This window comes from Pseudophryne corroboree, chromosome 4 (genome assembly GCF_028390025.1).
Source record: "Pseudophryne corroboree isolate aPseCor3 chromosome 4, aPseCor3.hap2, whole genome shotgun sequence".
Lineage (NCBI taxonomy): Eukaryota > Metazoa > Chordata > Amphibia > Anura > Myobatrachidae > Pseudophryne > Pseudophryne corroboree.
In genome coordinates, this window is record NC_086447.1 from 438,367,432 (window position 1) to 438,384,791 (window position 17,360).

Consider the following 17,360-nt stretch of genomic DNA (forward strand, 5'->3'; position numbering starts at 1 on the left):
GCATATATACAGTTAGGCACTGTATATATGCATGAGCCCCCGCCATTATTTTACACAAAATCGCGGGACAGAAGCCCGCCGCTGAGGGGGCGGGGCTTCTTCCTCAGCACTCACCAGCGCCATTTTATCTCCACAGCTCCGCTGAGAGGAAGCTCCCCAGGCTCTACCCTGCAGATTCACGGTAGAAAGAGGGTAAAAAGAGAGGGGGGGCACATCAATTTAGCGCAAAATCAGTGTATACAGCAGCTACTGGGTAAACACTAAGTTACTGTGTAATTCCTGGGTCATATAGCGCTGGGGTGTGTGCTAGCATACTCTCTCTCTGTCTCTCCAAAAGGCCTTGTGGGGGTTCGGTCCTCAAATAGAGCATCCCCTGTGTGTGTGGTGTGTCGGTACACTTGTGTCGGCATGTTTGACGAGGAAGGCTATGTGGAAGCAGAGCGGGAGCAAATGATAGGTGTCTCCGCCGACGGTGCCGACACCTGATTGGATGGATATGTGGAAGGTTTTAAATGATAATGTTAATTCCTTGCATAAAAGGTTGTACAAAGCTGAAGCCTTGGGACGGTCAGGGTCTCAACCCATGCCTGATCGTACAGCGCAGAGGCCGTCAGGGTCTCAGAAGCGCCCACTATTCCAAATTGTTGACACAGATATCGACACGGATTCTGACTCCAGTGTCGATGGCGATGACGCAAAGTTGCAGCCTAAAATGGCTAAAGCCATCCGCTACATGATTATTGCAATGAAGGATGTATTGCACATCTCAGAGGAAAACCCAGTCCCTGACAAGAGGGTTTATATGTTTGTGGAAAAAAGGCATGAGGTGACCTTTCCCCCTTCACATAAATGAGTTATGTGAAAAAGCTTGGGAATCTCCAGATACAAAAATGCAGATTTCCAAACGGTTGCTTATGGCGTACCCTTTCCCGCCAACGGACAGGTTACGCTGGGAATCCTCCCCTAGGGTAGACAAGGCTTTGACACGCTTATCTAAGAAGGTAGCCCTGCCGTCACAGGATACGGCCACCCTAAAAGATCCTGCAGATAGAAAGCAGGAAAGTATCCTGAAGTCCATTTATACACATTCAGGTACCCTTCTAAGGCCGACAATTGCGTCAGCCTGGATGTGTAGTGCTGTAGCAGCATGAACAGATACGTTATCTGAGGAAATTGATACCTTGGACAAGGATACTATATCCTGGAACTAAGGGCCATATACAACGCCCTAAGTCAAGCGGAGCCTCTGCTTCGAAACCAACCGGTGCTGATTCAATCAGACAATATCACCGCAGTGGCTCATGTAAACCGCCAAGGCGGCACAAGGAGCAGGGTGGCGATGGCGGAAGCCACCAGAATTCTCCACTGGGCGGAGAATCGCGTAAAAGCACTGTCAGCAGTGTTCATTCCGGGAGTGGACAACTGGGAAGCAGACTTCCTCAGCAGGCATGACCTCCACCCGAGAAGTCTTCACAAAGATTACAAGTCGTTGGGAACTGCCACAGGTGGACATGATGGCATCCCGCCTCAACAAAAAGCTACAGAGATATTGCGCCAGGTCAAGAGACCCTCAGGCGATAGGTGACACCGTGGGTGTTCCAGTCGGTTTATGTGTTTCCTCCTCTTCCTCTCATACCCAAGGTGCTGAGAATCGTAAGAAAAAGAGGAGTGAGAACAATACTCATTGTTCCGGATTGGCCAAGAAGGACTTGGTATCCGGAACTGCAAGAAATGCTCACAGAGGACCCATGGCCTCTGCCTCTCAGACAGAATCTGTTGCAACAGGGGCCCGGTCTGTTCCAAGACTTACCGCGGCTGTGTTTGACGGCATGGCGGTTGAACGCCGGATCCTAGCCGAAAAGTGCATTCCGGATGAGGTTATTCCTACGCTAATACAGGCTAGGAAGGACGTGACGGCTAAACATTATCACTGTATATGGCGAAAATATGTTGCTTGGTGTGAGGCCAGGAATGTACCTACAGAGGAATTCCAGCTGGGCCGTTTCCTTCACTTCCTAGTCGGGAGTGACTATGGGCTTAAAATTGGGGTCCATTAAGGTCCAGATTTCAGCCCTATCCATTTTCTTTCAAAAGGAACTGGCTTCTCTTCCTGAAGTTCAGACATTTGTAAAGGGAGTGCTGCATATTCAGCCCCCTTTTGTGCCTCCAGTGGCACCTTGGGATCTTAACGTGGTGTTGAGTTTCCTGAAATCACACTGGTTTGAGCCACTTAAAACCGTGGAGTTAAAATATCTCACGTGGAAGGTGGTCATGCTATTGGCCTTAGCTTCGGCTAGGCGTGTGTCAGAGTTGGCGGCTTTGTCACATAAAAGCCCCTATCTGGTTTGTTAACTCCCCCGCCATTTTTCAGTCACAGACAGCGGGACAGAAGCCCGCCGCTGAGGGGGCGGGCCTTCTTCCTCAGCACACCAGCGCCATTTTTCTTCACAGCTTTGCTGGAAGGACGCTCCCCAGACTCTCCCCTGCAGTCTCCTGGCACTAGAACGGTATAAAGAGAGGGGGGGGGGGCACATAAATTTAGGCACTAAAGGTGTATATTAAGCAGCTATTGGGAAATCACTTGTGTAGTGTGTATCCCTGAGTTATATAGCGCTGTGGTGTGTGCTGGCATACTCTTTCTCTGTCTCCCCAAAGACCTTGTGGGGTCCTGTCCTCAGTCAGAGCATTCCCTGTGTGTGTGCTGTGTGTCGGTACGGCTGTGTCGACATGTTTGATGAAGAGGGTTAGGTGGAGGCGGAGCAAGGGAAGACAAATGTAGCGTAGCCGCCGTCGGTGCCGACACCGGATTGGATGGATATGTGGAAGGTCTTAAATGACAATGTAAACTCATTACACAAAAGGTTTGATGCTGTTAGAGCCGGGCCCTAAACCCGGGCCTGCCCAGGCGCCTCAGAGGCCGTCAGGGTCTCAAAAACGCCCACTATCTCAGTTGGTTGACACGGATGCCGACACAGAGTCCGACTCCAGTGTCGACGATGATGAGGCACAATTACAGCCTAAAATGACCAAGGCCATACGATACATGATTATTGCAATGAAAAATGTATTACACATTTCAGAGGTTGACCCTGTCCCCGACAAGAGGGTAAATATGTTTGGAAAGAAAAAGCAGCCAGTGACTTTTCCCCCATCACATGAATTAAATGAGTTATGTGAAGAAGCGTGGTCATCCCCTGATTAGAAAGTGGTGATTCCCAAGAGAATACTAATGGCGTAAACTTTCCCGCCAATGGATAGGTTACGCTGGGAATCCTCCCCTAGGGTTGACAAGGCGCTGACGCGCTTATCTAAGAGGGTGGCCTTGCCGTCTCAGGATACGGCCGCTCTATAGGAGCCTGCGGATAGAAAGCAGGAAAGTATCTTGAAGTCAGTGTATACACACTCTGGTACTCTACTGAGACTTGCTATTGCTTCAGCCTGGATGTGCAGTGCTGTAGCAGCGTGGACAGATACTCTGTCAGAGGAGTTAGATACCCTGGACAGGGAGACCGTATTGCTGACCCTTGGCCATATTAAAGACGTCGTCTTGTATATGCGGGATGCCCAGAGGGACATTTGCCTGCTGGGCTCTAGAATAAATGCAATGTCCATTTCTGCCAGGAGGGTCTTATAGACTCTGCAATGGACAGGGGATGCCGACTCTAAAAAACACATGGAGGTTTTGCCTTATAAGGGTGAGGAGTTGTTTGGGGACGGTCTATCGGACCTTGTTTCCACAGCGACAGCTGGAAAGTCGACTTTCTTGCCACAGGTTTCCTCACAGCCTAAGAAAGCACCGTATTACCAAATGCAGTCTTTTCGTTCTCAAAAGAGCAAGAAAGTCAGGGGTGCATCCTTTCTTGCCAGAGGCAGGGGTAGAGGAAAGAAGCTGCACCATGCAGCTAGTTCCCAGGAACAAAAGTCCTCCCCGGCTTCCACTAAGTCCACCGCATGACGCTGGGGCTCCACAGGCGGAGCCAGGAGCGGTGTGGGCGCGTCTCCGAAACTTCAGCAATCAGTGGGTTCGCTCACAGGTGGATCCTTGGGCTATACAGATTGTATCGCAGGGATACAAGCTGGAGTTCGAAGTGACCCCCCCCCCCCCTCACCGTTACCTAAAATCTGCCTTGCCAGCTTCTCCCACGGAGAGGGAGGTAGTCCTGGCGGCAATTCACAAGCTGTACCTCCAGCAAGTGATAATAATGGTACCCCCCCTTCAGCAGGGAAAGGGTTACTATTCCACACTGTTTGTAGTACCGAAACCGGACGGTTCGGTAAGACCCATTCTAAATTTAAAATCCTTGAACATCTACATGAAAAAGTTCAAGTTCAAAATGAAATCGCTCAGAGCGGTCATTGCAAGCCTGAAAGAGGGGGATTTTATGGTATCTCTGGACATCAAGGATGCGTACTTGCATGTCCCCATTTATCCACCTCACCAGGAGTACCTCAGGTTAGTGGTACAGGACTGTCATTATCAATTCCAGACGTTGCCGTTTGGTCTGTCCACGGCACCAAGAGTATTTACCAAGGTAATGGCCGAAATGATGGTACGCCTTCGGAAGCAAGGAGTTACAGTTATCCCGTACTTGGACGATCTCCTCATAAAGGCGAGGTCCAGGGAGCAGTTGTTGATCAGCGTAGCACACTCTCAGGAAGTGTTGCTACGGCACGGCTGGATTCTGAATATTCCAAAGTTGCAACTGATTCCTACAACGCGTTTGTTATTCCTGGGTATGAATCTGGACACAGAACAGAAGAAGGTGTTTCTCCCGGAGGAGAAGGCTCAGGAGTTGGTCAGGGACCTCCTGAAACCAAAACAGGTGTCGGTGCATCACTGCACGCGAATCCTGGGAAAGATGGTAGCGTCTTACAAAGCCATTCCTATCGGCAGGTTCCATGCCAGGATCTTTCAGTGGGATCTGTTGGACAAGTGGTCCGGATCGCATCTTCAGATGCATCGGCTGATCACCCTGTCCCCAAGGACTAGGGTGTCTCTTCTGTGGTGGCTGCAGAGTGCTCATCTTCTCCAGGGCCGCAGGTTCGGCATACAGGACTGGGTCCTGGTGACCACGGATGCAAGCCTCCGCGGATGGGGGGCAGTCACTCAGGGAAGAAACTTCCAAGGCCTGTGGTCAAGTCAGGAGACATGTCTGCACATAAACATACTGGAATTAAGGGCCATATACAACGCCCTGAGTCAAGCGGAGCCACTGCTTTGAGACCAACCAGTGCTGATTCAGTCGGACAACATCACGGCAGTCGCCCATGTAAACCGCCAGGGCGGCACAAGAAGCAGGGTGGCAATGGCGGAAGCCACAAGGATTCTTCGTTGGGCGGAGAATCACGTGCAAACACTGTCAGCAGTGTTCATTCCGGGAGTGGACAACTGGGAAGCAGACTTCCTCAGCAGGCACGACCTCCACCCGGGAGAGTGGGGACTTCATCAAGAAGTCTTCGAGCAGATTGCAAATCGGTGGGAACGGCCACAGGTGGACATGATGGCGTCCTGCTTAAACAAAAAGCTAAAAAGATATTGCGCCAGGTCAAGGGACCCTCAGGCGATCGTTGTGGACGCACTGGTAACACCATGGGTGTTCCAGTCGGTCTTTGTGTTTCCTCCTCTTCCTCTCATACCCAAGGTGCTGAGAATAGTAAGAAGAAGAGGAGTGAGAACAATTCTCATCTTTCCGGATTGGCCAAGACGGACTTGGTACCCAGAGCTACAAGAGATGATCACAGAAGTTCCATCATAGCCTCTGCCTCTCAGACAGGACCTGTTGCAACAGGGGCCCTGTCTGTTCCAAGACTTACCGCGACTGCGTTTGAGGGCATGGCGGTTGAACGCCGGATCCTAGCGGAAAAGGGTATCTCCGAGGAAGTAATTCCTACGCTGATAAGAGCTAGGAAGGATGTGACAGCAAAGCATTATCACCGCATATGGCGAAAATATGTTGCTTGGTGTGAGGCCAGCAAGGCCCCTACAGAGGAATTCCAGTTGGGTCGATTTCTGCACTTCCTACAGTCAGGTGTGACTATGGGCCTCAAATTAGGGTCCATAAAGGTCCAGATCTCGGAACCTATCCATTTTCTTTCAAAAAGAACTGGCTTCACTGCCTGAGGTTCAGACATTTGTAAAGGGAGTGCTGCATATTCAGCCTCCTTTTGTGCCACCAGTGGCACCTTGGGATCTTAACGTTGTATTGGATTTCCTGAAATCCCACTGGCTTGAGCCACTTAAGACCGTGGAGCTAAAATACCTCACGTGGAAAGTGGTCATGCTGTTGGCCTTAGCATCGGCTAGGCGGGTGTCAGAATTGGCGGCTTTGTCATGTAAAAGCCCCTATCTGATCTTCCATATGGACAGGGCAGAATTGCGGACTCGACCCCAGTTTCTCCCTAAGGTGGTATCATCGTTTCATTTGAACCAACCTATTGTGGTGCCTGCGGCTACTCGTGACTTGGAGGAATCCAAGTTGCTGGACGTAGTCCGGGCTTTGAAGATTTATGTAACCAGAACGGCTAGAGTCAGGAAGACTAACTCGCTGTTTATCCTGTATGCACCCAACAAGCTGGGTGCCCCTGCTTCAAAGCAAACTATTGCTCGCTGGATCTGTAACGCGATTCAGCAGGCTCATTCTGCGGCTGGATTTCCGCATCCAAAATCAGTGAAAGCCCATTCCACAAGGAAGGTGGGCTCCTCTTGGGCGGCTGCCCGAGGGGTCTCGGCTTTACAGCTTTGCCGAGCAGCTACTTGGTCGGGTTCAAACACATTTGCTAAGTTCTACAAGTTTGATACCCTGGCTGAGGAGGACCTTGAGTTTGCTCATTCGGTACTGCAGAGTTATCCGCACTCTCCCGCCCGTTTGGGAGCTCTGGTTTAATCCCCATGGTCCTTACGAAGTCCCCAGCATCCACTAGGACGTCAGAGAAAATAATATTTTACTCACCGGTAATTCTATTTCTCGTAGTCCGTAGTGGATGCTGGGCGGCCGTCCCAAGTGCGGACTTCTTCTGCAATACATGTATATAGTTATTGCTTAACTAAAGGGTTCTTGTTATGAGCCATCCGTTGAATGAGGCTCAGTTGTTGTTCATACTGTTAACTGGGTATGGTTATCACAAGTTGTACGGTGTGATTGGTGTGGCTGGTATGAGTCTTACCCTAGATTCCAGATCCTTTCCTTGTAGTGTCAGCTCTTCCGGGAACAGTTTCCCTAACTGAGGTCTGGAGGAGGGGCATAGAGGGAGGAGCCAGTGCACACCAGATAGTACCTAATCTTTCTTTTAGAGTGCCCAGTCTCCTGCGGAGGCTGTCTATTCCCCATGGTCCTTACGGAGTCCCCAGCATCCACTACAGAATACGAGAAATAGAATTACCGGTGAGTAAATTCTTATTTTTACACTGCAATTTAAAGTAAAATAAAAATTTGCTCCTAAGACTCCAGACTCACCAAACCTATCACAGGCTGCACCTGTGACCAGTATTCTTACTTCTGCAGACAGTGAAGTGCTATCAGAGGAAAGGAAATATGTGACGCCTGCCTTTTCATCATTCTATGGGTAGTACTGTGCGTTTACTGAGATGCTGGGCTGCCTCCACGCTCTCCCTGCATTGTGAACAAATGATATGCACATGGCATGTATTCACTCAGTGGGGAGGGTGTTCATCCACAACTTTTCCCCTGTGTAGGACACTGTGGCCCGTGGGCTGGGTGGCGAGACAGGAAGCGGCGCACCAGACCCTCATTCCCGACACATACAGCAGCACAGTGATAGATGCAGCGCTGCAGGTTCGCCAAGGTCCGTGTGTGATCAGCAGGGTGCCGGAGTGCTACCATAAGGCCATGGTGCATCTTAGTATTTTTAAATCAAGCAGTGCACGGCGCCCCGCTGAGACAACCTATCAGAAACATCCTGGATGCAGGGCCTGATTAAGGGTTCCAGCTGCCCTAGGCTAATACAAAATTGCTTTTTACACATTATGCACTACACCATAATGCAACACACCACATTATTTCACACACTGCAATGTCCCTTACACATTATGCACAACACCGTAATGCCCCTTACAGATTATGCCACACATATATGTAAATATATATATATATATATATATATATATATATATATATATACGGTGCGTGATGTCATGACGCATGTGACGTCAGCTGCATCCGCAATGCTCCTCTGGGAACGGAACCAGGGTGAGAATTTTTGGGGTGAGTCCGCAAACGAGGTTGCCTTTTGGGAAATTCGGACCTGACGCCATCGAGGATGCTGGGGACTCCAAAAGGACCATGGGGTATAGACGGGATCCGCAGGAGACATGGGCACACTAAAAAGACTTTGACTGGGTGTGAACTGGCTCCTCCCTCTATGCCCCTCCCCCAGGCCTCAGTTATAGGAACTGTGCCAAGGAGAGACGGACATTTCGAGGAAAGGATTTTTGTTAAACTAAGGGCGAGACACATAACAGCCCACACCACAAACATACCGTACAACTGGAATAGCAGGAAACCAGATAACAGTATGAACTAACAACAGCAACAAGCTGAATATAACTGATACACAAACCTCGGGTAACCGAAAACAACCAGTATCAATACAACTGCAAGGAACAGTCCGCATTGGGATGGGCGCCCAGCATCCTCTACGTACTAGGAGAAAAGGATTTACCGGTAGGTATTAAAATCCTATTTTCTCTTACGTCCTAGAGGATGCTGGGGACTCCAAAAGGACCATGGGGTCTATGCCAAAGCTCCAGACCGGGCGGGAGAGTGCGGACGACTCTGCAGCACCGATTGAGCAAACATGAGGTCCTCATCAGCCAGGGTATCAAACTTGTAGAACTTAGCAAAAGTGTTTGAACCCGACCATGTAGCTGCTCGGCAAAGTTGAAGTGCCTAGACCCCTCGGGCAGCCGCCCAAGACGAGCCCACCTTCCTGGTAGACTGGGCCTTTACTGACTACGGCAACGGTAGCCCAGCCGAAGAATGAGCGTGCTGAATCGTATTACAAATCCAGCGTGCAATAGTTTGCTTAAAAGCAGGATTTCCAATCTTGTTGGAAGCATACAGGACAAACAGAGCCTCTGCTTTCCTAGTAAGAGCCGTTCTGGTGACATAAATTTTCAAAGCTCTTACGATATCAAGAGATTTTGGGACTGCCACAGCATCCGCAGCCACAGGTACCACAATAGGTTGATTTATGTGAAACGAAGAAACCACTTTTGGCACAAATTGTTGACGAGTCCTCAATTACGCTCTATCCACATGAAAAATCAAATATGGGCTCTTGTGAGACAAAGCCGCCAACTCGGACACTCGTCTGGCAGACGCCAAAGCCAAAAGCATGACCACTTTCCAAGTGAGAAACTTTAACTCAACCTTACGCAAAAGTTCAAACCAGTGAGACATAAGAAACTGCAACATCACTTCAAGATCCCACGGCGCCACGGGTGGCACAAATGTAGGATGGATATGCAGCACTCCCTTCACGAAAGTATGAACCTCAGGAAGGACGGCCAATTCTTTCTGAAAGAAAATAGATAAAGCCGAAATCTGCACTTTGATGGGACCCAATTTCAGGCCTGCATCCACGCCTGCCTGCAAAAAATGGAGGAAACGACACAAGTGAAACTTCTTCACTGGAGCTGCTTTGTTTCACACCACGACACATACGTTCTCCAAATACGGTGATAATGTTTCGCCGTGACCTCCTACCTAGCCTTAAGGAGAGTGGGGATGACCTTCCCGGGAATACCCTTCCGAACTAGGATTTGGCGTCAAATACAGCCGCGGTAAGTCCAGAAACACGCAGGGCCCCTGCAGTAACAGGTCCTCTCTTAGAGGAAGCGGCCAGGGATCTTCCACTAGTAATTCCTGAAGATCCGGATAAACAGGCCCTCCGTGGCCAATCTGGAGCGACGAGTATAGCCTGAACCCTTGTTCGTCTTATGATCCTCAACACCTTTGGAATGAGAGGAAGCGAAGGGAACACATACACCAACTGAAACACCCACGGAGTCACCAGGGCGTCCACCTTCTTGTTGAGGTGAGACGCCATCATGTCTATCAGAGGAATTACCCAACGCCTTGTCACTTCTGCAAATACCTCTTGATGAAGAGCCCACTCTCCTGGATGGAGATCGTGTCTGCTGAGGAAATCTGCTTCCCAGTTGTCCACGCCCAGGAGGAAGACTGCTGACAGAGCGCTCACGTGTTGTTCCGCCCAACAGAAAATTCTTGTGGCTTCCGCCATAGCTGCCCTGCTCCTTGTTCCGCCTTGGCGGTTTACGTACACCACCGCTGTTATGTTGTCCGATTGGATCAGGACAGGGAGACCCTGAAGAAGGTTCTTCGCTTGCAGGAGGCCGTTGTAAATGGCTCTTAACTCGAGAACATTTATGTGGAGTCAAGATTCCTGGCTTGTCCATTTTCCCTGGAAATTTCTTCCTTGCGTGACTGCGCCCCAGCCACGGAGACTTGCATCTGTGGTCAGCAGGGCCCAGTCCTGGATTCCGAATCGGCGTCCCTCTAGAAGGTGAGAGTCTTGCAGCCACCACAGGAGAGAAATCCTGGCCTTGGAAGATAGACTTATTTTCTGGTGCATGTGCAGGTGAGACCCGGACCATTTGTTCAGCAGATCCCACTGAAACACCCAGGCATGAAACCTGCCAAACGGAATGGCTTCGTACGCCGCAACCATCTTCCCTAGTACTCGAGTGCATTGATGAATCGACACTCTTGTTGGTCTCAGAAGCTCCTTGACCATGGTCTGTATTTCCAGAGCTTTGTCCTCCAGAAGAAACACTCTCCTTAACTCCGTGTCTAGGATCATGCCCAGGAAGGGCAGCCGAGTTGTCGAGATCAACTGAGACTTTGGAAAATTTAGAACCCAACTGTGATGACGCAGAACCGACAGGGAGAGTTCCACATTTCTTAGCAATTGTTCTTTTGACCTCGCCTTTATCAGGATATCGTCCAAGTACGGGATAATTGTGATTTTGCTTGCAAAGGAGTACCATCATTTCTGCCATAACCTTGGTGAAAACCCTCAGGGCCGTGGAAAGCCCAAACGGCAACGTCTGAAATTGGTAATGACAGTCCTGTACCGCAGATCTCAGAAAGGCCTGATGTGGAGGATATATCGGGACGTGTAAGTAGGCATCCTTTATGTCGACTGACGCCATAAAATCCCCCCCTTCTAAGCTGGAGATCACAGCTCGAAGAGACTCCATCAGTTTTCAAGTATGGATTGAGGGATTTTAGGTTCAGAATCGATCTGACCGAGCTGTCCGGCTTCGGCGCCACAAAGAGGCTCAAATAGAACCCTTCCCCCCGCTGGGACGGGGGAACCGGCACAACGACCCTCTGTTAAAACAGCTTTTGTATCGCAGCATTTACTACTACTCTTTCTGGAAGAGAAACTGGAAGGGCCGACTTGAAAAAGCGGCGGGGGGGGGGGGGAGGGGGCGGCATCTCCTGAAACTCCAGTTTGTACCTTTGGGACACTATGTCTAAAACCCAAGGATCCAGGGCCGATTGAAACCAGACCTGACTGAAGAATCGGAGACGGCCCCCCAGCGTCATGCGGTGGACTTGGTAGAGGCGGGGCAGTACTTTTGGTCCTGGGCGACCTTTTTCCCTTTCCTCTACCCTTTGAAGCGAGGCAGGACGATCCCTTTCCTCTTTTGTACTTATTAGGCCGAAAGGACTGCATCTGCTGATGAGGCACCTTTTTCTGTTGTGTGGGAACATAAGGAAGAAAAGATGACTTACCCGCAGTAGCAGTAGACACCAGGTCAGCAAGGCCGTTACCAAACAAGACACTACCTTTAAAGGGGAGAGCTTCCATATTTTTCTTGGAGTCGGCATCAGCATTCCATTGATGAATCAATAGTGCCCTCCTGGCAGAGACTGCCATGGCATTGGCTCTTCTTCCCAAGAGGCCAACATCCCTTGCTGCATCCCTTAGGTAATCTGCAGCGTCCTTGATATAACCAAGAGTCAAAAGAATGTTATCCTTATCAAGGGTATCCATATCAGAAGCCAAATTATTAGCCCACTTAGCAATAGCACTCCTCACCCATACCGACGCCACAGCAGGTCTGAGCAATGCACCAGTATTAACGAAAATGGTCTTCAATGTCGTCTCCAGCTTGCGATCCACCGGATCCTTGAGAGCAGCCGTGTCAGGGGACGGAAGCGCCACCTACTTGGACAATCTGTCATCAGAGGGGAAAGAATATGCCATAAAAATTCTCTTGTCAATCTGCCACCTCTTGTTCGGCGACTCCCAAGCCTTTTCACAAAGAGCATTCATTTCATGAGAGGGGGGAACTTCACCTCAGGCTTTTTCCCTTTAAATAAGCAAACCCTTGTGTCTGGAAGAGCAGGTACCTCAGAGATATGTAAAACATCTTTAATAGCCACTATCATGTACTGAATACTCCTAACTACCCTTGGGTGTAAAGTATCCTCATTGAAATGGACATTGGAATCAGAGTCCGTGTCGGTATCTGTATCTACCATCTAGGTAAATGAACGTTTTTGTGACCCTGAGGGGGTCTGTACCTGAGTCAAAGCGTCCTCCATGGATTTCCTCCATGTTTGTGTCTGAGAATCTGATTTATCCAGCCTCTTAGACAATAAAGCCACACTTGCATTCAGTGTACTCAACATAATCACCCAATCAGCAGTCGGCTGTGCCGACAGAGTCATTGCCAAATCCTTTTCTGCACCCTTAGTAACTTCCTCCGGGGAGGAACACTCAGTCTCAGACATGTCGACACGTAGTACTGACACACCCACACTCACACTGGCCAAATCAAGGGGACAGATCCACAGGGAATCCTGGAGAGAGAAACACAGAGGGAGTATGCCCCCTGTTTTGCTCCCTTGTTACTTGGCAGGAGCTTTGAGGTTCGGGCCAGCAGCTCTGCAGCGGCTGTGGAGAAAGAAAATGGAGCTGGTGAGCTGTGCGGCTGAGCCCCGCCCCTTCCCGATGCGCTGTAGTCCTGCTCAAATTTGAAATTTTTATACTGGCAGGGGTATTATACACGGTGCCCGGGCACCAAATATGCCTTCTATCATCTAAAATTGACCCCAGTAACTGCTGCCCAGGGCGCTCCCCCCCCAGCGCCCTGCACCCTGTAAGTGCCGTTGGTGATGTGTGTGGGAGCATGGAGCGCAGCGCTACCGCTGCGCTGTACCGTACCGTTACTGAAGTCTTCTGCCGTCTGATGTCTTCTGTTCTTCTAATACTCACCTGGCTTCTACCTTCTGGCTTCTGTGAGGGGGGTGATGGCGCGGCTCCGGGAACAAGCAGCTAGGCGAACCAAGTGATCGAACCCTCTGGAGCTAATGGTGTCTAGTAGCCTAAGAAGCAGAGCCCTTAACTAAGAAGAAGTAGATCTGACTTCTCTCCCCTCAGTCCCACGATGCAGTGAGCCTGTAGCCAGCAGGTCTCCCTGAAAATAAAAAAGCTTAACATAAAGTATTTTCCAGAGAAACTCAGTAGAGCTCCTCTAGTGTGTGTCCAGTCACTCCTGGGCACAGAATCTAACTAACTGAGGTCTGGGAGAGGGGCATAGAGGGAGGAGCCAGTTCACACCCAGTCAGTCTTTTTAGTATGCCCATGTCTCCTGTGGATCCCGTCTATACCCCATGGTCCTTTTGGAGTCCCCAGCATCCTCTAGGACGTAAGAGAAATATAATAGACTATATTTACCAGGATTATTATTTTCTAATTGTGACTATTATTGCAGTTGCACATCCTGTATTATTTATACATGTCATTTGTATCTAGTTCATGCTTCAGCGAAGACTGGGAACATAGATATGATTCTGCAGAAAAGAGATCACACTGTCTGGAAGAGCTTGGGACAGTCACTGGAGGGCCATGACACATTTATTCAAAGTAACCAAAGAGGTTAGTATGAAATAGGTAGTTGTAACTGTACATGATGTGAATCATTTTACATGTGTGTCCTCATACACCTAGTCTTTGTAATTGAATTTGCTTATGGTGTATAAACATGCATTTTGTGAAAAAGTCTATGACGAGACGCATGGTGCGCCTTATAGTCACATTATACCGAATGGAGCTACTCGGCGCAATTTGAGGATAGCTGTACAGTATATGGACACAGCTGTATATTGCTCTAAATAATCTGTTTGGTTGCTTCTTGTATGTGTAAGTTCAACCCATTTGATACAAAGGGCAAATTGCAAAACTACTAAGAAATATTATGTTGCCCATTTCTTATTTAGATTGGTATTTGCATGTATTGTTTCTTATTAACTAAATAATATTAGGTAGGTTTAGAGAGGTTTATTTTTTTATTAGTGTTTATTTCTTTCTGAATTATAATATCACATGCACACTTTGTACTTTACTACAGGAAATGTTGCTAACAAATTTGTATTGATGATGGGGGTTTTTTCTTTTGAAAATATATTTATTGAATTTTCATAATGAAACAAAGAGAGATACATACATTAGTGCAGTCTCGGAAATGGGACAAAGAAGACATCCGGGCATGGCAAAATACAATACAAGCAAAACATGGTGTCTCCAACAAAGAAAAGTACAATACAATGGTCAAAAGAATTCCATAGTAGGTAAGGCTGAGTATAAAAAGGCTGAAAAGCAGAGCCGAGGAATCAACCTTCAATCAAGTAAGAAAATGTACCTGCACAAATAGCATGTATAAGGAAATCAGAAAAATAGAGAAAATACACAAAGAAGGAACAAGAAGGATGGACTGGAAAGGGAGGGATGGGAGGGACATAGGGTGCAGAGTCTGTGTCGGTAGAGAACACAAAAAAGCTTTTCTGTGGCAGGCATATAACATGAGGAAGACAAAAAATATAAGTGAGTTTGTGAAACAGACTTGGAGACAAACATTAATAGAGTAAACAAACAGTTTTAAGGGTTAATGGCAATGCGACGCAGTAAAACCATTTTGTCTAATCAAATAAAGATAGCACATGTTGTTGCTGAGAAGAATCTAAAGATTCTATAAATGGGCCCCATTTTCTGTAAAAGCGTATAACATTACATTCAACATTAGGCAAAGTGGACTGGCGGTCTAAGTATAAGGCGTGAACGTAAAGTATCAAGCCTAGGGGGAGATTTGACAATCCAATTAGTAAGAATCAACTTTTCCCCCAAAGTTAGAATGACATATAGTAACAGGATAAGGTGTTTGGATTGTGGTGGGATGCTCCATTCCGTAAAGATCAGGCCAAGCATTGCTTTGCAGCTCAACTTTAGTTTGAGATGGAATGTGGGGTTGATAAACCATAATACTTTGTACCAGAATTTCTTTATTTTAGGGCAGTTCCAAAAACAATGTAGAAATAAAGCATTGGGAGATCCGCTTTTCAGACAGTTCCCAGACTCAGAAGAGACCATATGTTTCCGTTGGCCAGGTGTGAGATAGGCTCTGTGCGTGAATTTGACATGTGTCTCTTGAAGTTATGATGAATGGAGCGCCTTGAGAATACTAGTAAAATTATATGTCAATTCTTTGTGAGTTATGGGGGAAAGGTAATCCGTCTCCCAACTCCTAACAATGGAAGCCCATAACTTTGTCTCAAATCCAGATATTATGTCCCAATAAAGGTAAGTAGTTATATAAGTTGAGAGCGAAACTAAGGCAACAATATGTGTAAGTGGGTCAATGTTGAGGGTCGGATCACATGAGGTGGGTAAGGAAAGAACATAGTGTCTCAATTGCAGGTACATAAAAAAAAGTCTGTACGTGGGACTTGGTATTTGCTAATTAAATCGGAAAAGGACATTAACACACCTCCAGGATCAAATACATCTTTAATTAATGCAATAAGCTTATGTTGCCAATGGAGAAACTTCGATTTGTCTAGCGCCGCTGGAAAACATGGGTTACCACAAAAGGATATACATTTAGAGTGAGACGAGTTTCTCTTAAGTGATTTATTTACAGACCACCATGCCAAATAAGCATCCCAAAAGAGAGGGTGAGTACGGGTAGACATAGGGAGAGTAACTTTAGGGGTGTGCAATAAAGCAGGAAGATCATATGAAGCGCATAGTGTTTGTTCTAAAGTGTAATACGAATAGGTAGGATGAGAAAGGAACCAGTCAAATATATATCGAAATGCTACGGCTTTAGTAAAAGCAGATATATCTGGCACAACCAGGCCACCCGCACTTTTACGTAGTTTAAGTTTGGCCAGAGCCACACGAGGTCTCTTACCTGACCATAGAAATTTGGTAAAAAGTTTTTCACAATATCGGAGGTCTGATTTTGTTAAAGCGTAAGGTAGCATCTGGATAAGATACGAAAGTTTAGGAAAAATAATGCTTTTCAGCACCGCAGCCCTGCCCATAAGGGACATGGGTAAAGGTGACCAGGCATCCAACTGCGTGGCAATGTTTTGTAGAACGGGAGTGTAGTTAAGGCTATAGATATTAGACAGAGAGGATGGTATATATATATGCCCAGATATTTTGACCTAGACATATTATGTTTAAATATAGATAGGACAGGAGGGGAGGGAGAAGAAGTGAGAAGAGCAGACGCAGAGGAGGACAATGGGAGGAGCTCAAACTTGTCGTAATTAATTTTAAATTAATTAAAACCGGAGAAAAGGCCAAATTAATTAATGGAATGAAGAATGGCCGGGATGGAGGTGAGAGGGTTAGAAAGAAACAATAACATATCGTCCGCAAATAGCGCTACTTTGAGGGAGTGGTGAGCGATACTTATGCCATAAAAATCAGGGAGGGTGCGAAGGGCAATTGCTCGGGGCTCAACGGCTAATGCAAATAAGAGTGGAGAGAGAAGGCAACCCTGTCTGGTGCATCTACCCAAGGGTATAGGGGCTGACAGGTATCCATTACAAATAATTTGGGAATGGGAGTCGTAATACAGTATACGTAAAAGCGAGATCAATTTATTAGGAAAACCAAATTTATTAAGGGTAGTAAATAAGTGTTCCCAGGAAGCCAGATCGAATGCTTTCTCAGCGTCGAGCGATAATAAAAAAGGGGCGGTAGAATCTGAAGTGGAGCTTAGCCAGTGAGAGGCCACAATAACCTTGTGGATATTAGTTGAGGAATGTCTACCGATTATGAAGCCCGTCTGGTCCAAATGAATTACCCCAGGTAGTAGAAATGTTATCCTATCTGCCAAAAGTTTGATGAACAATATATAGTCCACATTGAGTAGAGATATTGGTCTGTAAGAGCCAGGTAGGTGAGGGTTCCTGCCCGGCTTTGGCAGAAGTTGGATAATAGAGTCTGTAAAGTACTTGGGCATAGAGGGAGCAAGGAGCAGGGCATTAAAAACCGAGACCAATGGGTTTAAA

General features: G+C 47.6%; 1 protein-coding gene across 1 annotated transcript in view; it reads left to right on the forward strand.

Moving 5' to 3' along the window:
* Nucleotides 1-17,360, forward strand: part of LOC134909718 (cytochrome b5 reductase 4) — a 530,443-nt gene that overhangs the window by 355,386 nt on the left and 157,697 nt on the right. The window contains exon 11 of the mRNA XM_063916915.1: nucleotides 13,813-13,935. Within this exon, the coding sequence (XP_063772985.1) occupies nucleotides 13,813-13,935 (123 nt within the window). The remainder of the gene's footprint in view (nucleotides 1-13,812; nucleotides 13,936-17,360) is intronic.